Here is a 25,352-nt window from a genome sequence, read left to right as displayed (position 1 = left end):
TGTGAAATTCTCCAATAGCGGAAGAAACCGCTGTGTCTGACTGCTGTGAGCATTTGTTTTCAGTTGTTGGAGGCACGGTCAGGATGAGATTTGAAAGACGCTAGGGCAAGAATCGCCTGCTGATGGCGTCTCCTGCCCCTGCATTTCTCAAGTGGAGGGAGAAGAGGGAAAAATGCCGCCTTGCAACAAAAGGGATGCATCTGATCCCCCACCCCACCAAGCTCAGAAGCAACGTCCTCTGTTGTTTCAGAGCACCCTATTAAGTTCAGTGGGGCTTACTCCCAAGTAAGTGTGCCGAGGGTTGCAGACTTACAGCACAATCTTACATTTTATGTCTACTCAGAAGGAAGTCAGAGGTTTCCTGGGGGCTGCGAGAAAACAGTACAGCAGAAGTTAAGCTACGAAAACAAGACTCCCCCTTCAAGTCTTGTTTTGCACACATGCCAGGGAGGGAAGAAGGCACTCCCTCAGTTCAAACCACATGGCTACCGTGTAAAGAAGCCCTTCCTAATTTTGCAAAGAAACCACAAGCAGGAAGCTCCGGAAAGGATGTGGGGTTTTGCGGCTTTTTTGCTTGAAGTAGAAACACCCAAAATTGGGAGGTAACAGCCTATGCACTCAGTGGAGCACATACCCCCCAGCCTTTCTTGGGAATATTTCTGTTCGTATGGAGCACGACCTGCAGTAGCAATGGTGGGGAGCATTAGCAATGGTGGGGAGCATACATACATCAGCATTGCAAGGAAATCACACTGCAATACAGTGAGAAGTGAGACTGGTTAAATTAAAATTTTTTATATTTAATTGACGCTTCAACTAATTTTTAAAAACGGAATTATTTTTCTGCAATTCTAGACATCAACAGTGTATGCATGCAATCGTATATTTCATACCCAGTTGGCTCTGCAATACAAATTATTATAAACATTAACAATTAATTCAGAAGCTGCCAATTTATTTTCAGGAGTGTGATTATTTTTCTGCAAATCTAGGCATCGATTTAGGCATCTAGGCATCTAGGCATCGGCAGCTTCAATTTGGGACCATTCCAAACTTGATCAGATAATATTTAGGGGTCGAAACGGAGTGAACAAAAACCCATGCTCCGTATTAATATATAGATGAGCGAATAGTTCAGATGAATGAAAAATAATCCAGTTTTCTTTATGGTTACTTGATGACTGATACTGCATCTCATTAGGATCCTTCTACACAAAGGGAAGGCCCTTCCACTTGCACTGGAAGGGGGGCTGGTGATTCTTCCCCCTGATCTCACCCCCATGCCTCTGCTACAAACTGACTCCAGAGATCAGTGATTCTCCAAAGAAGCTTTTTGGGCCCTTGTGCCTGCAAATGTTGTGGGGAGTGGGGGAAGGGGCAGGAAATGTGTAATTCTTGCACAAACAGAAGTGCTGTCTGATCATGCAGTTAAATCCTTAAGATCTAAGCCTATGTATTTAAAGCTGCAAAGATGCCTGAACAGTCCCACTCAGAACGTGTTCTATACGTCATCGGCAATAAGGCTATCAGTGGCTAGTAATCATGACAGCAAACAAACCACCTCCTGTATTAGAGGCAGTATAATTCTGAATAAGAGTTGCTAAGGAATACGAGGTTCAAGTTGCCATCATGTCCTGGTTCCAGGCTTCCCATAGGGGCAGGTGTTGCCGACTGTGGAGACAGTTTACTGGACTAGGCAGGCCTTTGGTATGATCCAGCAGGGCTCTTCAAAGGTTCTTAAAAGGTGCAAGAGGAGCTGTGTTCCACCCACAGTTTATTGGCTCATTTGGACGATCGTAATGCTGTTTCTGCAAAATAATCTACACTGCCTGTGCTGGCTTGGTCCTGGAGCGGGTCAACACATAGTCTGCCACCAAGGCTGGCAAGTAAGTGACAGGAATGTGGAAGAGCTTTGCATCCCAGCCTGCAGAGTAGCGAGTGAGAGGGTAGCGGCACGTCAGGGCATGTTCCATGCAGTCAGTGACCAGGTGGAGGTTGCTGCTGGCTCCATTGATGCGGTGCTGTACTGATTTCCAAACTGTGTGTGAGAAATACGACGACAAGGAAAAGTTAGTCCTGCAACGACATAGGAAGCAACCTGAATTTCTGGGAGCTGAAGGACAGATGTGCAAAGCTGAAGGAAGGACATCTGAAACTATCACTGACATTTCAAAAGCAGGTATGTGGGTAGTGCGTGTCATTATGTAGTTTGATCTCTAGGTGGCACTGGATGTAGTTGCATCTGGGTGGAGTCAGGAGATTCATGTTAGTGTCCTGTTCTTTTTGAAGAGAAATTACAAACATCTGTTCTGTCTTCCTGACAGCTATGTTCTCTATGACCTCCATGATAGCAGGGCTAGAGAATCTTGACCTTCACAGCTCCTGCCCTTTCAATTTCTGACACATACTGTATATACACAGTCTGCAACACAGTATCCAGAAATTAACTCACAATCATCAAAATATCGTTGCCCATAGGACTCTCTGATGTCAGAAGGCATCTGGTTCCACAGACGGTTGTAGTTCTCTTCTAACCTTGGGGCCCCAACTGTATTGAAAGCACCAGGCTCAACAATGCTGACTTGGAGTCTGAAAGGAAGGAGCTCACGCCTGAATTGGAGAAAGAAAAGAAAACAAAAGTCCTTTCCTATTGAAGATAGTAATAGCACAGAAACTTGGAAAGGAAAGGTTCCTCCTGTGCAAGCACCGGGTCATTACTGACCCCTAGAGGGATGCTGCTTTTGCTGGCGTTTTCATGGCAGACTATAACGGGGTGGTTTGCCATTGCCTTCCCCAGTCATGACTACCTTTCCCCCAGCAAGCTGGGTACTCATTTTACCGACCTCGGAAGGATGGAGGGCTGAGTTGACCTGGACCGGCTACCTGGGACCCAGCTTCTGCTGGGATCGAACTCAGGTCGTGGGGAGAGTTTCGGTTGCAATACTGCCGCCTACCACTCTGCGCCATACGTTGATATAGCAATAAAACTCTTGCAAATTCTAGTTCAGGGATGCTCTGTCCCCGTCATTGGAAGGGCCCTCCTTATACAATTTCTAACATAAAAAAGGGCTTCTAAAGTGAGCATGAGTGAAAATGGAAAGTTGGACTTACCATGAAGTGTCCTTCTGGTCAGTGGAGAGTGGACCTGGCAGCAAAGGGTTAACTCCTCCAGCTCGAGAAGACAGGGCCAATGAAATTTCACTTCTGCCGCTGGAGGGGGAACCCTCCTCCCCCCTCCCGCCCACCCAGTCACAGGCGTGCTGATAGCAGTAAAATCAACTGAAATGACAAACTATTACTTAGAACAGATAAATGATTCCCGCCAACTGTGGGGAAAAAACAGAGCCAAGTAATACTGGATGGGATGGAGGTCAAGGAAGTTCTATCTACCTAGGGGGCACCATGCAAACACAAAAACTAAGCCTCCCTGCCCTCATGCAAGAGGAGTCAACGAAACCCCTGGGTGGGCCTGTTGGGTCCACTCTCTGCTGATTGCAAGGACACTTCATGGTAAGTCCAACTTTCCGTTCTCAGTCAGTGGAGGAGTGGAGCCAACAGCAAAGGGCTGTCCACCAGCAATTTCCCACTTAGGGTGGGCATGGTGACTCACAGAACCTGCTGCAGGAGCCAGTGACCAAAGGATGACTCAGCCGAGGCATACTTGCTGATCTTGTAATGTGAATATGATCAAAATAAAGGTAGGGGGATGAGCCCAGATGAGCCCTTTGGAGATCCCTGGAGTGGGAGCCTCCCTGCTTCTTGAAAGAGGCCTGTGTTATAAAATTGGCCATCCAGACAAAGACACCCTTGCCTGCAATGCTGTCTGAAAACGCCAACAGGGCTAGGCAGACCGCCCTCTGTTCGAGCCAGTTGATTGGGCAAGAGTGCTCCTGCCTTGACAGCTCCTGGCAGTGGGCTCCCCATCCAGAGAGGCTGGTATCCATGGTAATCTGCATCCAAATTGTTTCTCTCAGGGGAATTCTCTGGCCAGGTGCTCTGGGTTGGTCCACCATCAGTGAGAGGAAGCAACATGATCTGGGGACTGGTCACCACCTGACAACTCTCCTCCTTCTCCCCCAGACGCTTGTGACGAGAGTTCCTCATACTCAGAGAGGGACCCCACATGAGTGCTGGAGCCCTTCCAATGGGATTATCACCCTGAGGCTGAAGTGCTAGGGAGGCGCCTGCCAGGGAAGAATAAGGGCAAGGCGCTCGTCTCGATGATGCCTGAGGTTGCTTTATAGCCCCTCGGTTAGAAAAGGCATCCTTATGGGAGGATGTACTGGCTGTATATGTGACCTTCTGCTTTCCCCCTGTGTGAGTCTGGGAGGGAGAGGCAGAGGAAGCAGAAGAAGAAAAGGAGGAAGAGGAGGTGCTATATGAAGAGACTGACTCCATTCTCCTCCTCTTGTGGCCATGTTTGTGCCACCTGCCATATCTGTGCTTTGTGAAATTAAGCATCCTTTCCAGAAAAGCCAGAATTTCCCCTTGAAGAGTGGGGTGGGGTTGGGCGAAGCCAGAAACTTGGATGTGCCTGGGCTCCCCTGACGAGGTTTGGCGCAGTACTTCAGGATGGCCACTACGGGGCCTTTCGCACCTCATCCTCTTCAGGCCAAAAATAGCAGCGGCCCCCCCAAAGTGAAAGGGCCGCCCCTTGGCAGTTTGCGTTTTGGGCGCTCCCTTCCCCCTCACTTGAAGCCATCAGAAAAAAAGATGTGAGGGAAAGCAGGCAGAGGCTTGCCAGGTTTGCTGCAGCTAGGAACAGAAGTGAAAACGCCTGAGACGCCTTAGGTTCTCGCTGGGAAGCGAAGTGAAAACACCGAGCGCCAAGGTATCTTGGGCTCTCGCTCTTCTGAGGTAAAAGCTCAGCTGCTTGCAGAAGGAGACAGGAATGCTGAGAGGAGCAAGGCTTTGGGATCCTGCCTAGCAAAGCCAAATGGCCATGTGAGTGAAGACGGCTGGGAGAACACCGGGGCTAGACGCGTGGGCTCTACTAAGGTCCAAGGCCCAGCAGCCAGTCAGGAGCAATGCTGGGGCAGAAAGTGCCAGGTCCTCCTCGGAAAAAAGGTGGGCGGACTAGCGGGGGAGGGAGAAATCAGACTCCCCCCCCCACCGACGAACCAGCCAATGCCGAAGGGGAGTGCCAGGTCTGAATGTGCCAGGTCCCCTTTCAGAAAGGTGCTGCCAGAAAAAGTTATGAGGAAAAATGTGCCAAGTGTCCTCCCCTCAAAGAACCTCCAAATCCCCCTAATCTTGTCTAGGACATTGATGGGAGGAAGGGGGAGGAGGAGGAAAAAGGATTGCTCCTAATTATTATTTTATTTTTCAAACAATCAGGCTGCCAAAGAGCAACCCCAAAACCCCTACTCTTCTCTGCAAAGACATAGCCAAGACTGGTGTGTGTGTGTGTGTGTGTGTGTTCCCCACAGGGGTGGAAGTGAAATTTCATTGGCCCTATCTTCTCGAGCTGGAGGAGTTAACCCGTTGCTGTTGGCTCCACTCCTCTGCTGACCGGGAACAAGATAATATGAGCTCATTGCTTGGAGATGTCCATTTCGAAGATGTGGCAGGACAGACCTCCCAGACCTCCCTTTTAGCCCACCCAATTATTTGTTTAAATTTTTGTTGATACATTCTAACATTTATAGCCCATGTACTATCCAATAAGGCTCTCCAAGCTGCTGTAAAAATGTAATAAAATAAATGGCACATTAAAACACTTGAATAACGTTGTGCAATCACAGCAGCTCAAGGCAAAAGCAGCTCAAGGCAAAAGCAGGGGATTACTTATAGCACAGGACCAGTTGTATTAAAAGCTACTCATCAGTTTGTTGTTTATTCGTTCAGTCACTTCCGACTCTTCGTGACTTCATGGACCAGCCCACGCCAGAGCTTCCTGTTGGCCGTCGCCACCCCCCGCTCCCCCAAGGTCGTGTCCGTCACCTCCAGAATATCATCCATCCATCTTGCCCTTGGTCGGCCCCTCTTCCTTTTGCCTTCCACTTTCCCTAGCATCAGCATCTTCTCCAGGGTATCCTGTCTTCTCTTTATGTGGCCAAAGTACTTCAGTTTTGCCTTTAATATCATTCCCTCAAGTGAGCAGTCTGGCTTTATTTCCTGGAGTATGGACTGGTTTGATCTTCTTGCAGTCCAAGGCACTCTCAGAATTTTCCTCCAGCACCAAAAGCATCTATCTTCCTTCACTCAGCCTTCCTTATGGTCCAGCTCTCGCAGCCATAGGTTACTACGGGGAATACCATTGCTTTAACTATGCGGACCTTTGTTGTCAGTGTGATGTCTCTGCTCTTCACTATTTTATCAAGATTTGTCATTGCTCTTCTCCCAAGAAGTAAACGTCTTCTGATTTCCTGGCTGCAGTCAGCGTCTGCAGTAATCTTTGTGCCTAGAAAGACAAAGTCTGTCACTGCCTCCACATTTTCTCCCTCTATTTGCCAGTTATCAATCAAGCTGGTTGCCATAATCTTGGTTTTTTTGAGGTTTAACTGCAACCCAGCTTTTGCACTTTCTTCTTTCACCTTCGTCATGAGGTTCCTCAGTTCCTCCTCGCTTTCAGCCATCAAAGTGGTATCATCTGCATATCTGAGATTGTTAATGTTTCTTCCAGCGATTTTAACTCCAGCCTTGGCTTCATCAAGCCCAACACGTCACATGATGTGTTCTGCATACAGGTTGAATAGGTAGGGTAAGAGTATTCAACCCTGCCGTACTCCTTTCCCAATCTTAAACCAGTCAGTTGTTCCGTGGTCTGTTCTTACTGTTGCTATTTGGTCGTTGTACAGATTCCTCAGGAGGCAGGCAAGATGACTTGATATTCGCATACCACCAAGAGCTTGCCACAATTTGTTATGATCCACACAGTCAAAGGCTTTAGAATAGTCAATAAAACAGAAATAGATGTTTTTCTGAAACTCCCTGGCTTTCTCCATTATCCAGCAGATATTGGCAATTTGGTCTCTAGTTCCTCTGCCTTTTCTAAACCCAGCTTGTACATCTGGCAATTCTCGTTCCATGAATTGCTGGAGTCTACCTTGCAAGATCTTGAGCATTACCTTACTGGCATGTGAAATAAGTGCCACTGTTTGATAGTTTGAACATTCTTTGGTGCTTCCCTTTTTTGGTATGGGGATATAAGTTGATTTTTTCCAATCTGGTGGCCATTCTTGTGTTTTCCAAACTTGCTGGCATATGGCATGCATCACCTTGACAGCATCATCTTGCAAGATTTTAAGCAGTTCAGCTGGGATACCATCATCTTCTGCTGCATTGTTATTAGCAATGCTTCTTAAGGCCCATTCAACCTCACTCTTCAGGATGTCTGGCTCTAGCTCACTGACCACACCGTCAAATCTATCCCCGATATTATTATCCTTCCTATACAGATCTTCCGTATATTCTTGCCACCTTTTCTTGATCACTTCTGCTTCTGTTAGGTCCTTGCCATCTTTGTTTTTGATCATACCCATTTTTGCCTGGAATTTACCTCCGATGTTTCTAATTTTCTGGAAGAGGTCTCTTGTCCTTCCTATTCTATTATCTTCTTCCGCTTCCACGCATTGCTTGTTTAAAAATAATTCCTTATCTCTTCTGGCTAACCTCTGGAATTTTGCATTTAATTGGGCATATCTCCCCCTATCACTGTTGCCTTTTGCTTTCCTTCTTTCTTGGGCTGCTTCCAGTGTCTCAGCAGACAGCCATCTTGCCTTCTTGGTTTTCTTTTTCTTTGGGACATTTTTTGTTGCCGCCTCCTGAACAATGTTGCGAACTTCTGTCCATAGTTCTTCCGGGACCCTATCTACTAAATCTAGTGCCTTAAATCTATTCTTCACCTCCACTGCATATTCATTAGGAATATTAGTGAGCTCATATCTAACTGATCTGTGGGTCTTCCCTATTCTCTTTAGTCTGATTCTAAATTGTGCAATAAAAAGTACTCATCAGTACCCAGTGCTTAAACTCTTGTTGGCACCATTAAAGCCTTTCTGAATGGGAAGACCTTAAACAGCTGGTAGGAAAGAAGGTTGCTTCAGAAAGACCCAGCTACTGAGACTGCTTTCCCACTTCCACCTGTAGCCTGGGCTAGCTCTGTCCAGGCTTCTTGTTTATAGGGATGAGGCAGGCCGTTTGTATGACATGAACACCACCCATTTTTCTGGGAATCATCTGGCCCTTTTTCTATAAAAATGATACCAACTCTTCAGGTGATGATCTCCCACTGGCAGTGTTTCTGCCAAGTGACAATGAGTTTGAGAAAATAGTTGGGTTACCTTTTCCAGCACTGCTGGGAAAGGCTTTTCTGGAATTGCTGGGAAAAGTGCTAGTTCACCTCCCTCAACACAATATACTGTATGTGTGTAAAATGCCAAGTGAAGAACATTATTTTATGAGAAATAATTAACAATTTAGAGATGTGAAAGTAGTGGTTCCGTTAAGGGAAGGCACAAATACACGAAGCAAGTTCACTATGAATTTTGCATAATTCACATAAACCTAATTCATGAGATGGTCTGAATAATTTCTGTAAACAAAGAAAGGGTGTTAAAACCCTAACACTCAGGGTCAAAAGGTTATTTGTTCATGTTTAGGGAGTTATCTGAAGTTTGTTGGATGTCATTCTATCATTCAAGGTCAAAAGTCAATTTAAATTTGTACTTATCAATTATTGGGCAATGGTTTATGGGCAACACATTTTATATTGAGAATATAAACCTGATAAACCCGAGCTATGTTTCTTATGTTTAGAAAAGTTGAGATTCTCATGTTCTGGTTTAGGTGATAGTAAACTCTGAGTTCAAAAATATAGATTGAGAACTAATCTTTCTTTATCTAAAATATATATATATACACATATACATATATATGTGTGTGTGTGTGTGTGTGTGTGTGTATAATCTTCCTTTTGCTGATGTCTAATATCATTAGTGGTGGCCATCACTAATACTGTAGTGATGGCCACCAGTGTGGATGGCTTTAAAAGGGGATTGGACAAATTCATGAAGGATAAAGCTATCAGTGGCTACTAGCTGTATGCTACCTCCAGTATCAGAGGCAGTATGCCTATGGATACCAGTTGCTGGGGAACATGAGCAGGACGGTGCACTCATGATCTGCTTGTGGGTTTCCCATGGGCAGCTGGTTGGCCAGTGTCAGAACAGAATGCTGGACTAGATGGACCCTTGTTCTGATCTAGCAGGGCTCTTCTTATGTACTTATGAACATTTGAGTCTTAGACTGTGGACCTAATTTATGGGACAGCTAGACTGTGCTGGAGCCTTTTGCAATATGAGATCATATTCACATGGGAGTATAAATAGCCTGATGTTGGACTGTATCAAATCTTTAGCATCTAGAGCTCCCTGCCTATGTGAACTTGCAAACTATTCAGCTTTGATACAAGAACCAGTTATGGCTTAAGATGTAGAAAAAATACTTTCCTTTTGAACTATTAAGATATTGAAATCTTTTTAGGAACTACTGTTTCTTATCTTAGGCCATAAGATAAGAACTTATTGTGAAGTTTGTTTTATTGGAAGAAGTATATATTTACAATAAAAGTGAAAAAGGATTCAATGTTTTTTCCATTACTAATTTGTCATAGTACAAAACCAGAACAGAACCCACCAAACAATTCTTGGCATACCCCTTGTTGAAGTGCATTTATAGCTTCCTAAATATTGGAACTATAATATATTCCATTTCCAGGGGTGTGTTGGCGAGCCTGGAGCCAAAACCCTCTCATTCCCCCAACATGCCTCAGGCCTGAGCCCCACACTTATGCCTGCCTGGAGCCGCAAAAGCTATTTTTCCTTCCTTTGGTTTCAGTGGGAGGGATTTTTTTTTAATGCTGGGAACAAAAACCTGAAACACCACCCCCTCCTTCCACTCTGGTTAGAGCAAACCATCAGAGCTTGGGAAGCGGGGATCTCTCCCCCTCTCGACTGAAGATTGGTCTATTAGTGCTGAACTATATGAAACGAATGGAGATCACAGAATCATAAAATCACAGAATCATAGAATAGTAGGGCTGGAAAGAGCCTATAAGACCATCGAGTCCAACCCCCCGTTCAATGCAGGAATCCAAGTCAAAGCATCTCTGACAGATGGCTGTATCAGATGGCTCCAGATTAGTTAGATTAAATAAATGCAGGACTGTTTCTGAAGAAAGCAAAGGACTTTTACTTCAATATTCAAGAAATAAAAACTATATAAGAAAAGCAAGCTGAAATAAGCAACAACTTTACTCAACTAGAATCCAAATTGACATATGTTTGGTGGGACATACTATGGTGGGAGATGGGCGAGGGCCTTCTCTGCTGTGGCACCCTGGTTGTGGAATGCCCTGCCCTTGGAGGCCTGATTGGCACAGATCATAGAATCATAGAATAGTAGGGTTGGAAGGGGCCTACAAGGCCATCAAGTCCACCCCCCCTGCTCAATGCAGGAATCCAAGTCAGAGCATCCCTGACAGATGGCTGTCCAGCCTCGTCTTGAATGCCTCCACTGTGGGAGAGCCCTCCACTTCCCCAGGCAATTGGTTCCATTGTCGTATTGCTCTAACAGTCAGGAAGTTTTTCCTGATGTTCAGCCGGAATCTGGCTTCCTGTAACTTGAGCCCATTATTCCGGGTCCTGCACTCTGGGATGATCGAGAAGAGATCCTGGCCTTCCTCTCTGTGACAACCTTTGAAGTACTTGAAGAGCGCTATCATATCTCCCCTCAGTCTTCTCAAGGCTAAACATGCCCAGTTCTTTCAGTCTCTCTTCAGAGGGCTTTGTTTCCAGTCCCCTGATCATCTTCATTGCCCTCCTCTGAACCCTCTCCAGTTTGTCTGCATCCTTCTTAAAGTGTGGTGCCCAGAACTGGACACTGTACTCCAGATGAGGCCTAACCAGTGCTGAGTAGAGGGGAACTAGTACTTCCCGGGATTTGGAAGCTATGCTTCTATGAATGCAGCCCAAAAGAGCATTTGCCTTTTTTGCAGCCACATCACAGTGTTGGCTCATATTCAGCTTGTGATCGACAACAATTCCAAGATCCTTCTCGCTTGTAGTGTTGTTGAGCCACGTATCGCCCATCTTGTAACTGTGCATTTGGTTTCTTTTTCCTAGGTGCAGAACTTGGCATTTATCCCTATTAAATGTCATTCTGTTGTTTTTTGGCCAGCACTCTATTAAGTCTATTAAGATCACTTTGAATTTTGTTTCTGTCTTCCAAAGTATTAGCTATCCTGCCCAATTTTGTGTCATCTGCAAATTTTATCAGCATTCCCTGCACCTCCTCCTCCAAGTCATTAATAAAAATGTTGAAGAGCACTGGGCCCAGGACAGAGCCCTGCGGTACCCCACTCGTTACCTCTCCCCAGTTTGAGAAGGTCCCATTGATAAGCACTCTTTGAGTCTGATTCTGTAGCCAACTGTGGATCCACTGGATCGTTGTTTCACCTAGCCCACTTTGAGCTAGTTTGCTCATCAGGATATCATGGGGCACTTTGTCGAAAGCTTTGCTGAAGTCGAGGTATATTATGTCTACAGCATTCCCACAGTCCACAAGGGAGGTGACCTGATCAAAAAATGAGATCAGATTCGTTTGGCAGGACTTGTTCTTGACAAATCCATGTTGGCTTCGAGTAATCACTGCATTGTTTTGGTGTTGGTTTTGTTTCAGTGTCAAGTTAAAACATGGCTTTTCACCAAAGGCTTTGAGGGCTAACTGAATTCCCTAAAGTTGCACACTGTTTTAACTGTTTTATTGTTTGAGATTTTAATTGATATTAGCTTGTTTAATGGTTTAATATGCTTTTAGCAGTTTAAATTATTTATTATTTTATACTGTTTAAATTGATTTTATCTGTACGCTGCCCTGAGATCTTAATGATATAGGGCAGGATACAAATGTTTTAAATAAATAAACATTGGAGCATCAAGAGCGGAGAATGATAACACAAGCATATTTCAGAAGAAAATTTAGACGTGTCAGATAACAAAATGGAGAGAAACAATATTTAATCCAGAAGGGTTCAAGGGGCAATCTGATTAATTCTTCCAGCATTCATTCACCTAAATTTTGCAGTCAGATTTTAATTAAAGTATTTTGATACAGAAAGCATTTTGGGTTCATTCTGATGTGGCTAGAAACAGATAATTAGATATAGAAACCTCTTAAGTTATTTTGTAAAAGAAAAGTTGATACACCTAGCTAAGGCCCAACATTTGATGTGACTGTTAGGAGATACAATTATTTGTTGAGCTTTGAGCAATCAACTTAGTATTAGAAATGATGGGGTTCCAAAATTAAACAGATACTGAAAGGAAAATTATATTTAAGTTATATTTCAAATGTATTAATAGTAGCCAAAATGGTTATGGCTAAGCATTGGTGGGATTCCATGCAATCTATATAGGGATGGATCAATAAAAACTGTATGTCACTCAACTGATCAAATTGAATCAAATTGTTAAAGAGGTGAAAACTGAACATGGATTTCTCCATGCCCACCCTCAGAATCAGAACTGGTTCACTGTCCCCCCCAACCCCCCAAACATAATATTGATGTTAATGTAGATAATTTAAAATTGTAATCAACGTTTCTATATAGGCTTTTGAGCTCTTAAAAGTGGTATTTTGTTTATTTTAAAGAAGGCCTTAAACATTCACCAAAATGAGAGGCAACATGACCCATGCCACTTAAACAAGCAGAAGAGAAAGCTACAGAGCTGATAATTACCTCAGACTGTCAGAGAAGGCTTCCACACCATACTTGGATGGGCTGTATCCTCCTCCATAGCATGACAGTCTTCCCAACGCACTGGCCATGTTGACCACCCTCCCTCGGGCTTTTTTCACCAGGGCCAGCATGTGCAGCGTCACATCTATCACCCCAAGCAGGTTGACATTGATCACCTTTGCAAAGTCCTCTTTGGTCAGCCATTCGTTGGGAGCTAGAGGAGCAGCAATACCTGCATTGTTTACCAAGCCCCAGAGCCCTGTGCAAGGAGAAGATGAACATATTCAGAGATGGCCTTATCATTCCAGACCTATCTTAAGAGTGGGATGTTTGTTTACCATATTTTGGGGGGACGTTTGTATGTAGCCATATATAACTTTGTCGTCTCTATATATGATGTTATATATTCTAGGATTAAAACTCTTAAAGATTAAGAGAAATGTTCACACAGCTTTTAAGAGTTTTAGTTTAATGTTTCTGGATGGGTGAGTAAAGTCACTGGAGAAATTGTTAATTAATCTCCCTCAAAATGATATAAGATGTTATGAAATGTTATGTAAACAGAAATTAATTTGTTATAATTTAATAATTTGGAGATATGAATATATGTTAAAATATGATTCTGTATTCTTTGTGAAAGTGTATTATTCAGCTATTGGTGGTTAACTGATAGCCTAAGTTTCCCTAAATACTGGAACAATAAACTGATTTAGTTTATAAGCTCCATGCCATGGAAGTGGTAAAGACATATAATCTTACATATTATGTTTGCTTAGATCTTAAGGTCAATACAGCCACACTTTCCCATGGAAACGGACACTGGGGCAATTGAAAACAAGCTATTCAATGGACAATTCATCACTATTCCCCCAACCATAATTAAAAGAAAACAATAAAAAGGGTAAGACCTGCAAACATTTAATTAAAAGCACATGAGCCCTGAAAAGCCTCAATAATGCTTCACTTGTCCATCTTGGGAAGGGAAGGGCTGCCACTGAGTTTTATCTTCAGTAAAAATGGCCACAGATCAGGAATGTCAACACATAAAATGCTGGACTGCAACAGTTTGGCAACAATGATGATGTCTGGATTCTCGGAAAAGGTGACTGAACAAAAGATAGGTGACATATACTTGTCTCTCTGAATATCGATGTACACATATTAGGGCTGTGCATGGACCCAGTGATCTGCTTTGGATGCCACTTCGGATCCTCCGAAGTGACCCCTATCCACTTTGGACCGATTCAGACCCCCTCCACTCTGACTTGGATCTGAATCTGAAGCGAGATTCGGATATCGCAATCGCCCATTTTTGGCATTTTCCCATTGACTTGCACGGGAAAACACAAACAGTCATAACCTTTTTAGTTTTTATGATACAGGCATGAAATTTGGGTACCTCTCCGCCCCCCTGGAGTGGAGGCCACTTACAAAATTTCAGACATTTTGGCCCAGTGGTGTTTGTGCTAGGTGGAATTAAAATCGGATGTTTTCCACAGAAACTCTCAAAGCAAAGTGCTATAACTTCTCCCAGTTTCCACGCATGCACGTGACACCTTGGGCCCAGCCAGCCCCCCTCGAGGGCATCGCACCCCCTAAAGCCCAGGCAGTTTGGCCCACTGGCTTGTGTGCTAGGCGCAGGTGAAATTTGAGTTTTACCTGAAAGTCAAAGCAAACTCAGAAGGGGTAGTGTGTTGAAGAGGGGGTTGCTATGCCTAATCTCTGCTGCAAGTTTCTCTGAAGTGCAAAGCAAGTTTATTCTGAAGAATCAGAAAGTGGGACCAACCAGTGGCCTCTGTAGGCCATTTCTGGAGGTGTACCAGGTTTTTCATATAGCATGAACGCTTACTCAAAGTTAGTCATATAGTCATGAAGACCACGACCTTTTGTTTCCTGTACATTGGGCTCCCTATACTTACATAGCTGGAAATGGTGTGCAAGCCACCACAATATGACTGTTCTTAGGCTGCTCCAAAAGTTGCCAGCTATTTAGCCTGCCTCTGGGACAAGCTACACATTACGTGGGAGATTCAAGGTCAGATTTCCTTATATTTTAATTTCCACTGACAAGCATATCTGGAGGAGGGGTGGAGCCATTTTTTTCTTCCTAAGCCATTTTCGTAGTGGCGGCTGGTGACATCAGTTCCGGAGGAGCAGCGATTCCAATCAGGGTTTTACTCACAACCAGCCAAAACTCTAAAGGTGCTATCCAAGGCACTGAACCCATCTGGGGGATAAGGTTCAGCACCTTTGATAGTACCTTTACAGTATTGCTGGTGATAACTAAAGCCTCGAATAGAATCACCATCCCTCTGGAACTGGAGTCACCAGCTGCCATTGCATTTTCCTGATGAAAATTATCCCTCTTCCCAGTTGCTATAAGGTCTGGGGTGAGTGCGGGTGGGGATATAGAAACAATACAGCTACATGCATTTGTCCTCCACAGGGCTTATCGTAGCTTTGGAGAATGACTTACAGTGGGAAAGTTGTGGAGTAGGAGGAGGGAGGAAGGACCAATTGGTCCTCCCCAGGACCCACTGCCTGGATCCAATTCAAAGTCCCCCAACAGCTGCTTTTAAATTTAAATTAAATGATGCAAGGTATGATCTCATAAGAACATAAGAAGATCCATGCTGGATCAACCCAAAGGCCTGTTCAGTATCCTGTTCCTGCAGTGTCTACCCAGATGCCAAAAAATGGTTCACATGCTGATTTCTCAGATCAAATTGCTGTCAAAAGCACAAGAGCAGAACACGGTGCTTTCTGCAGGTCAGTTGGCAAGCCTAGCTGCTCTTGTTAATTATTTAAGTAAGCCAATCATGTCACTTGGCCCATTCAAGCACAGCATAGATACAGCACAATAGAAACAGAGGGAGCTGGTCACCATCACCTTTGTTCCCTATGCACCCTTTCACCCACTCAGTTGCTGCCAGCACACTCTCTGTGCTGGTGACATCCAGAATGGTGGTTTTCAGCCGCTCCGAGGTGGCCTTTCCCAGCTGCTCCGCCCCCTTCTGCGTGAGACAGGCCGCCAACACACGCAGGCCCCGGGCATCGAGCTGCCTGGCGAGCTGGTGCCCAAAGCCAGAATCGCAGCCGGTGATGAAGACATATTTCTCTCCGAGGTTGTCCACAGTCTGCCTCTCCCGGTACCATTGGCGAAGGAAGTAAAGGCCCAAGAGGGCAGCCAGGTAGAGCCACATGGCTAGAGCCTGCAGGCCAGAGGAAAGAAGAGTGGAAGAGCTGGGCTCTATGAACCCATCAGGCCCTTGCTTCTAGCTAGCTGATCAGAACAGGAGCTAGTGCCATGGAAGAGAATGTTATGGTGCACTGTAGGGAGAACAGTTAATTATTTATCAATTAGGTCATGCATATCCACAGTTGATTAGCTATTCCAACCCTGCACATCATTAGAACATGGCCAACATTTCTCTGCAAAGTGGCACAGTGTATTTATTAACAGGTGAAATAAAAAAGGAAAAAGCACAGCTTACTTGATTTCTACCCTCAAGACATCAGCACAAACAGAACTTTGCTGAAACTTTCTACCATACATCTGGCAGAATGTCAGTCTCACCCTTGTGCAATTACCTTAAGCAACTACATGAAAGAAAAAGTTATTATAGGGCCACAGACATGGCCCTCTGCTAAGGGTAGGTCAGCTGAATCACAGAAATGCTGGTAGGGGAAGTACGTTAAGAACATAAGAGCCATGCTGGATCAGACCAAGGGTTCATCTTGTCCAGCATTCTGTTCACACAGTGGCCAACCAGCTGTCGACCAGGGAACACACGAGCAGGACATGAGTGGAACAGCACCCTCCCACCCATGTTCCCTAGCAACTGCTGTACATAAGCTCACAGCCTCTTGTACTGGAGATAGCACATAGCCATCAAGACTAGTAGCCAATGATAGCCGTTTCCTCCAGGAATTTGTCTAATCCCCATTTAAAGCCATCCAAATTGGTGGCCATCACTACATCCTGTGGTGGCGAATTCCATAGTTCAACTATGCGCTGTGTGAAGAAGTACTTTCTTTTATCTGTCCTGAATCTCCCACCAGTCAGCTTCATAGGATGACCCCGGGTTCTAATATTTTGAGATTGGGAGAAAAATATCTCCCTATCCACATTCTCCACACCATGCATAATTTTGTACACCTCTATCATGTCTCCCCTTACCCTCCTTTTTTCTAGGCTAAACTATCCCAGCTGTTGTAACCTTCTCTCATAGGAGATGCTTCAATCTCTTGATCATTTTAGTTGCACTTTTCTGCACTTTTTGCAGCTCTACAATATCTTTTTTTTTTAGCTGTGGTGACCAGAACTGTACACAGTATCTCTTTTTCTTTTTTAATATATTTTTATTTCTTTTATCTTTATAAACACTACCATAATTACCAACAACCTACTCAATACCTCAGTTCTCATCCACACAATATTTTAGTGAGGATACCATAATAACAGAAAGAGAAGAAAGAAAGAAAGAAAGAAAGGAAAAAAGAAAAATAAAGGAGAGGAAGAAAGGAGGTCAAGAAAAAAGAAACCAGTTCCTTCCCCTTCCCCCCCTCCCCAACTCCACCCCTTAAGAATTAAATTTAAACTCCAACATCTCCCAGCCTCCAGTGATATTCTATGTTTTTTTTAAAAAAACATATCTATTATACAATCTTACAATTTAGTAATACAATCTTTTATATCAATGCCACAGTTCTACACTTCATTCCCAAAAGCCTGAATATTAGTAATAATAATAATAATAATAATAATAATAATAAAAGAGAGAGATTATAGTAATGTATAATGATAAAACTTAAGATAAATCTTCAACCATCAATGATATTTTTTATACTAGATATTTTGTCTATTTTAAAATATAAAATAGAAGGAGAGACATAAAAAGAGAGAGAAAAATAATAAAAATAAAATGCATAAAAGTAAACAAATATGTATAAAATAATTTCTTCTGAGTTAGCCTAGATCATGAAAGCTACACACAAACAGTTAACAGTACTTATTTAGAAATTCCAGTTCATGGAGTTGAGACAGAGTTCTCAGACATTTTAAGATTCAACCAAGCCTCTGCCATTTCATGATTTGTAAACTTCTTCATCTGATCTTCAGACACAGTACAAAGTGTAGCAGGATATTTTAAGTAATATTGTAAGTTCATTTGTTTTGCCAGATTCTTTGCTTTGATAAATTGCCTTCTTTTATTCGCCACCTCTTTGATGTAATCTGGAAACATCATAACTTTATCCTGTTTCCAAAAAAGGCTTCCAGCTTGTTTTGCCAAATTCAGGATATAACACTTTGTGGAGACTCTTGCAAATTGAACAACAATTGTGTAATCATTCCCTTTAGGATTTGGCACATGAAATGCCTGCTCAATATCAAGAGAATAATCAGAGGATATAGAAAATATCTCATGCAAACGTTTATCCACAAAAGTAGACAGTTTCACATCATTAGACAAGCTTTTGATCCCCATTATACGTATGTTGGCCCTCTTTGTATAGACCTCCAGTTGAGAGATTTTGTCAGATATATTTTTACAAACAACCTGTGTTGTAGTTTCATTTCTTGCCACTCGGTCTTCAGGCACATTAATTTTGGATTCTATTTTTTTCTGTGACGCATTAATTAAATCCACGGCTCTCTGCATGACAGTGATAGAATTTTGAATTAAGTCCAGCCTTTGAACTAGTTGCAAAGATAGGGTCTTTATCATCGTAACTAATTCTGCTAAATCTCCTGTTTTCGGCACCTTTGACACAGGAGTTGTGAGAGGTGTTGAAGCAAGCCCTTTTCGTCTCCTCGAGTCAGCCATAGTTTTCTCCAATAAATCTTACAGGTCCTCAGATGTTCTCAAATATTATTCAGAATTCTCGAATCGTCTCTCATAGGTTGCTGATTTCTCTTGCAGGATATATTGTTATGGAACACGCCAGCCCTGTTTTCTCCTATAAAATAGGAGTCTCATTACAGCTTTTCACGTTGGTACAGCCCTGGGTTGGGTAACCCTGGCATCCAGCTCCTCCACTATTGCGTGGGGGTTACCTTACTCCAGGCTAAAATCCAGAGCTATTTGCCTTACCCCCCTTTCAATTCCAGGGGGGAGTGGAAAAGGTTTTTCAACCTTTTAAAAAGCTGTTTGAGATACGCTCCCACAGAGAGCCCATGGAAGCTGCCAGGGCTACATCAGTCCCAAACCAGAAGTCCTGTACACAGAATTTCAAGTGTGGTCACAACACAGATTTGTATAAAAGCAGTATGATATTAGCAGTTTTATTCTCAACTCCTTTTCTAACAATGCGGCTGCATGCTGGAGCATTACATTGGCCATCTTCTAGTCCTCTGGTATAGAGGCTGATTTTGGAGACATGTTGCATATTTGGGTTACAAGATCAGCAATTTCATATTTGAGTTCTTTGTGAACTCTAGGATGGATACCATCTGGGCCTGGTGATTTATTTGCTTTGAATTTCTCAATAAGGTTGAGAACTTCACATTTTGTCACCACTATTTGCCTCAGTTCCTCAAACTCCCTTCCTGAAAACATCAGTTCAGGCACAGGTATCTGTCCTGTATCTTCTGCAGTGAAGACGGATGAAAATAATTCATTCAGCATCTCTGCAATCTCCTCGTTCTCCTTCAGTATTCCTTTAACTCCATTGTCATCCAGTGGTCCAACTGCCTCCCTAGCTGGTTTTCTGCTTCTGATATATTTAAAGAATTCTTTATTATTGGCCTTGATATTGTTAGTGATGTGCTCTTCAAAATGCTTTTTGCATCTCTTATTGTCTGCTTGCACTGCCTTTGTGCAAGCTTGTGGTCTCTTTTGTTTTCCTCACTTGGGCAAGACTTCCATTTTCTGAAGAAAGCTCTCTTTTCTCTAATAGCTCCCTTAACACTGCTTGTTAACCATGCCAGTGATCTCTTGGACTTGGTGCTTCCTTTCCTGACCTGTGGTATACATTTTACTCGGCTTCTGTTATTGTGGTTTTGAGTAATCTCCAAGCATTCTGAAGGGATTAACCCTCTTAACTCCCCCTTTCAACATCCTTTTCACCAGTTCCCTCATTTAAGAGAAGTTTCCTCTTTTGAAGTAAAATGTGACTGTGTTGGACAGGGCAACACCTCCCCCAGTAAGCCTTTTCCTGTCCTTCCTGCAGAGTTTATATCCAGAGATGACCATATCCTACTGGTTCTCTCTGTTCCACCAGGTTTCTGTAATGCCCACTATATCCAGGTTCTCCAAGCACTCCAATGCTCCCATTTTGGCTTGGAGGCTTTTAGCTTTTGCATAAAATCCCCAATATACAGTATCCCTCCCCAGATGCCTCTGGCATGTGAATCTTTTGCTATGGGACTCTGGCTTCTTTGATTGGCTATTATGTTTGACCATGTACTCCTGGCCTATTTCCTCCCCTTCTACATTTGGGCAATCAAAAACATTTTCATCTTCCTCCCTTTGGGATGATTTAACCCAAACTAGATGTTTAGTTTACAAGCTGCTCCGCCACCCTTTTTATGTTTAGCACCAGCAGTCTGGTTCCGTTCTGGTCCAAGTGGAGTCCGTCCCTCTTGTACAGGCCTGACTTGTCCCTAAACGTTCCCCAGTGCCCAACAAATCTGAACCCCTCCTCCCTCCACCACCGTCTCATCCACGCATTGAGACTCCTCAGCTTTGCCTGTCTAGCTGGCCCTGTGTGTGGAACAGGTAGCATCTCAGAGAAAGCCACCTTGGTGGTCCTCGATTCCAGCCTCCTACCTAGCAAACTAACTTTGGCTTCCAGGACCTCACGACTATGTTTCCTCACATCGGCGCTACCAACATGGACCACGACCACTGACTCCGCCCCAGCACTATCTACTATGCTACCTAGATGGCATGTGATACCTGCAACCTTCACACCAGGCAGGCAATTCACCATGCGGTCTGCACACCCATCACAAACCCAGCTGTCTATGTGTCTAATGATCGAATCTCCCACTACCACAAGCCCCCCCCCCCCGGAGGCACATCCGTAGTGCGAGAGGATATTTGTTTGTCTTCTAAGGAATGGGTCCCTTCTAAGGGATCATTTCCCTCTTCCTCAGAATGACACCCCCCCTTCCCTGAGACCCTTATTCTCCATGACAGAGAGGAGCTGTCACCCTGGGAGTGGGACACAGCTAATAGGTCCCTGAAGGTCTCATCCACCAACCTCTCTGCTTGTCTTAGCTTTTCCAGGTCAGCAACATTGGCCTCAAGGGAATGAACTTGTTCCAGAGAGCCAGGAGCTCATTACACCAAGCACACACCCACGACTTCTGTCCAGCGGGCAGGCAGTCGTACATGTGGCACTCAGTGCAATACACTGGATAGCCCCCACCCGCCTGCTGGCTTTCTGCCTTCGTAACTGTTTTTCTTATTTGGAGGTGCTTTCACTGGTAAACTTAGTTGTTTACTATGAGAAGGTGGGGAAATTATTTATAGATCTTTATTTCTAGTTACTTACTGTGAGTACGGAATAGGGAGGAAAGAGTCGACTGCCCTGGCCTCCTCGCCCTGCAGCTAAACTTGCACAGTTGCTTAATTTGCTTGTTTGCTGACGCTTTGCCCTCAAGGCTGAGGTGCTTCGTCACTGGGGCTCCTCGCACTCAGAGGGCTGGCTCCCTCACAAGGGTGCCTCTTTATATGGCTTATACTGGTTCTATGGCTTATACTAAGAAAAATAGCTCAACAGACTGATCTCAAACTTGACAGTGTACGAGAGGTGGGTATGAGGATGGTCTGTGATGACGTTGACATAGAAAATGGCTTATTTAAAGTGTAGAGGTTGACAAGTGCCCGCCAGCAGTTTGACAGGTATTGTCTGTTCCCCCCCCCATAAACTTACATGGGATTCATGTTGTGGTAACATTTCTCTGCTTGAACAGCATGTCTTGGAAAACAGTTTGTAATCTCAGGTAAGGGAGAAGGTGTAGTATGTGCTGTGCCTCAGAAGATATATAAGGTATTCGTAGGTTTTGGGAAAAAGTGTGATTTTTCACCCCATTTCAGCTTATGGAATTCCACAAGTTCTTCCTCACAGGATGGAGGGGGGGGGGATAGACTGGAGTGCAAGTGCAGCCATCTGGGGGAATGGCAGCATCTCAAGCCTTTTTGACCCTGAAGAGAGATTCTTTCTGAGAGGACTATGAGGAAAGAGAAGGATACGGATATTGTAAAAGAAGTTTTGCTCTTACCCCCATTACCTGTCAGTAGATGTTGTTTGACAAGAAACTGGCAGTAACTGAGGCCTAAAATTACTTCAAAGTCCTTGACTGCACAGCTAAAGGCAGGTTTTATTTTAAGAAATAACCTACCTTTATGGAACATATCACTATTGGATTCCCTTCCCTTCTCTCTGTTTTATTTATTTATTTATTTATATGGATGTTTGTTTTCCTTCCTCTCCATTTTCCATGCCTGCTAAATAAATCCTATTTCTTGTTTTATAGGTTGCTCACTGTTTTTTCCCCACCTGCTTTCTGGGAACAGGGGGTCTTGATGGGCTTTAGGTACGCTAGACAGGGGTCAGCCTCTTTCTCCCTCATCCACTACCATACGTATGAACCCACCAGCAACAGGGATGCTGGCAGGGAAAGTGAGGTTGCAAGTGGAAGCACCCCTGGGTCCTGGGGTGGGGGCTGTGTGCCCCCTCCCCCAAGGGTGATGGGAGCGACAGTCCCAACAACCTCTGGAAGGCCACAGGGTCCCCATCCCTGCATTAAGCAAAACTTACGTTTGCAGCATAGAGGTGGCCAGGTACAAGTGACTAACCTGCAGGGAGTTAAACCAAGGCCTTCCAGCTTCAGTGGGCTGCAGACGGAGCAGAGGCTGCTCTCCTTTTCTGGCCCTTTCCTTTCTGCCTGCTGCACTGTGTGTACAGAGGAGGCAGTGGCTGAATTTGGAGTCCTACAATTGGCTGTTGGCAGCTCCTCCCTTCTGTCCAGGACTAAGCCAAAGGTGGCCAGCTCAGGCGACTGATGTGAGGAGTCATGGAAAGGCAGGAAATTGCTGTAGAGTGGCCAGGTGTCCTACATTACAGGGGGCCATGCTCTGTTGGAAGAGGTCTCAGAGGACAGCCCTCTCTTGGGAGGTCTGCCCAGTCAAAGCCTGCTTTAAGGTTGACCAAACTTAAGATAAGCCTTTCACTGGAACCAGCACAGCTCTTATGTTCTTTTGCTGCTCTTTGGAGCTTTCATGGCATTGAGAGGTGTGCATTCCCTTTAAATAAGGAGGCTGTACTAACCGAGGCTTGATACTGATGTGGAATGGGTGTCTAGGAAGCACTGTCTGGAAATGTGTGCAAGCTTGCTTTTGTGCATGTCCTTGGAAGTTCGTGCGGTAACAAGGATGACCGTCCCAGCTCAGCCGGTGTACTGCTTTTCACATCTGTATTGTAGTAAAAATGTAACCTAAAGGCCATTGTATGTGTCTTAAGCAGCACGTAGTATTGTAAGAGCTGCACATGCCTGGAGTGAGTGGACAGTAACCCTAAGATAAGGTTGCTAGGCAAACCGCTGGCAACCAATCAAAAGTAACACGCTGGCTGAGGAATGCAAGCTAAGTGATAAAACTGTAGCGCGGGGGTTGCCCAGGGTCGACTCTGCTTTTGAGCGTGAGCTCCTTTGTCGAACTGTTTGCAAACAATAAAATCGAGTTGGACCCAGCCTGAAGTTGACTCTCCTCTTTGGGGCAAATTGGACTAGCCTCCAGGGGGCAAAACTAGCATTTTGTGCAACAGTATGGCCGGAAAAGTGTCTCTCCACCCACATACAAATCGAAAAGTAGCTACAGGAAGCTGAGGCTGTCCATTTCAGTGGGAGAGGGGCTGTGTGAACACTTTCCTCTCCCACCCTCTCTCCACTCAAAATCACCTTCCCTCAGGTGCTTCTCCCCTCACCTCCACACAAGCGACTGGGGCAGCAGTCTTGAGTGGAAAGACATCATGAAGGAGAAGGGTTAAGAGCAGCCCCCTTTCACCTCTGGAGTTTGGAGGGGAAGGCAGGGTTGAGTGTACTATAGCCAAGCCTTCACTCCTTCAACAAACACCTGCTCTTTTTACCACTTGTAGCAAAGGCTGGACATCCATGGTTCACAGGCAGCTCCACGTTTTATCTAGAAAACCCCATGCCTCAGTTGTCACCACTCTGGGTCTATGTGGTCATTGCATCAGTGGTGGCAGGTGGCCGATGGGACTGGTGGGATGGGGGGCGGGGTAAGCAGAGGCAGAACCAACAGCATCTAGCTTTGCTACACAAAAGCAACAGGGCATCCATTGCTTTTCTTCCATGCAAATTACAAACCCCAGTTAATTGTAAAACAACAAGCAAGAAACACAGACTTTTATTCTGCAACCGCAGACCCGCCAAAGCATGCATACATACACACAAGCAAGGATGGTTCTGAAAAAAGTTCCAAAGCCCACTGCAATATCTTGCTCTGAAAAAGATGCTACTGCCCCACAACCATATCTCATGCAGAGAAAGAAGAAATGACTCACAGCCACCATATCTTGCTCAAAAAATGCAAAGCCTCACAGCAGCAACCGTCAGCTACCATCCCCATTCCCTGCCGAATAAAAGGAAGAACGTGTACATGCAGATCTGGCTGGCTTCTCTCAGCTGGGCAGCAAACGCAGAATAAAAAGAACTTTGCTAACATTAAAGACACACAACTGCTCTCTCTCTCGCTCACTAACACACAGACTCACTCACACAGCATTAATTTTTTGAATTCAATCCAGAATTAATCCTCTGGGGAAGACATGCAACCAACTCCTGGGGGAGTTTCCACACTATCAGCTTCACTTTGCAACTTTGTTGTGATGTTTCCCCAGTTGCATGCATCTTCTCCTTTTCCTCTTTTCCACAGCCCTTAAAGACTCAGCTTATCAACAATGTAGCACGGGGCTCTATGCTGTTCCCACTGAGCTCCAACTGAATTATTTTCTTGATGGCTGGGTGGAGTCTAGGTGGGGTCTGATGACCTCATCAGTGTTCCCGCCTCCTTGGTTGTGTTTCCAGGACAACGGAAGGAGAAGCTGGAGTACCAGTTTTTTTTAAAAGGAATCAGCTTTGCTGGGAAGAGAGGCTTCCCTCCTCTCTCCTTCTTCTCCTTTCCCGTGAAAGTCCAGATGCACCTGCATTTCAGGAGCAAGCCTCATTGAGCACAATGGGAGTTACTTCTGAGGAGACACACATATGCTTGTGCTGGGAAAGGGGGGGGGAGAACTAGCCCCCATTTTAACCCAGAGGACCTCATTGACCACGATGGGAGTTACTTCTAACAAGAGAGTAATGGGTTTGTTGTGGGAGAGTGAAACCAGCCCCCATTTTAGCGCACAGGGTCTCTATATGGAAGAATGAATGAGTTACATCCTAAGGCAATGGACCAAAGTCTCAAGATCACACTTAATCGCATTTAAGGAATTGGGCTTCAAAGTGTGCCATTTCAATTGAGGGGGAATCTCTGTAAGCTCTGAATGCCTACATCTCATTCAGCATAATGGGAGTTACTTCTGAGGAGACACTAATGGGTTTCTTGTGGGAAACAGAGTAGTACACACAAAGAAGGAA

At 44.5% G+C, this 25,352-nt stretch overlaps 1 protein-coding gene across 2 annotated transcripts; it reads right to left on the bottom strand.

Moving 5' to 3' along the window:
* Positions 1-777: 777 nt before the first annotated feature.
* LOC146353647 (retinol dehydrogenase 7-like) lies at positions 778-24,345 on the bottom strand. Of its 2 annotated transcripts, none has more exons than XM_084836915.1 (5): positions 24,278-24,345; positions 15,633-15,954; positions 12,743-13,001; positions 2,453-2,610; positions 778-2,038 (listed from the first exon to the last, which is right to left on the bottom strand). In XM_084836915.1, the coding sequence occupies exons 1-5, from the start codon at positions 24,284-24,286 to the stop codon at positions 1,821-1,823; spliced, it is 966 nt and encodes a 321-aa protein (XP_084693041.1). In that variant the 5' UTR covers positions 24,287-24,345; the 3' UTR covers positions 778-1,820. The 2 variants fall into 2 exon arrangements, with proteins under 2 accessions (XP_084693041.1, XP_084693042.1); XM_084836916.1 differs by lacking the exon at positions 24,278-24,345 and adding an exon at positions 22,552-22,648.
* Between the last annotated feature and the right edge of the window lie 1,007 nt (positions 24,346-25,352).

Source organism: Heloderma suspectum, chromosome 2, assembly GCF_057233095.1.
Source record: "Heloderma suspectum isolate Gila_16-S chromosome 2, 16-S_ref, whole genome shotgun sequence".
Taxonomy (NCBI): domain Eukaryota; kingdom Metazoa; phylum Chordata; class Lepidosauria; order Squamata; family Helodermatidae; genus Heloderma; species Heloderma suspectum.
This window is presented reverse-complemented; position numbering and strand designations above follow the sequence as displayed.

Bases quoted from the DNA above. Each gene is read 5' to 3' on its own strand.
- LOC146353647 (XM_084836915.1), bottom strand. The intron at 13,002-15,632 runs GTGATGGTGACC...CTCCTTGCACAG, and splicing joins AGGGTGCATAGGGAACAAAG to GGCTCTGGGGCTTGGTAAAC. The intron at 2,611-12,742 runs GTAATTATCAGC...TCTCCAATTCAG, and splicing joins GCCTTCTCTGACAGTCTGAG to GCGTGAGCTCCTTCCTTTCA.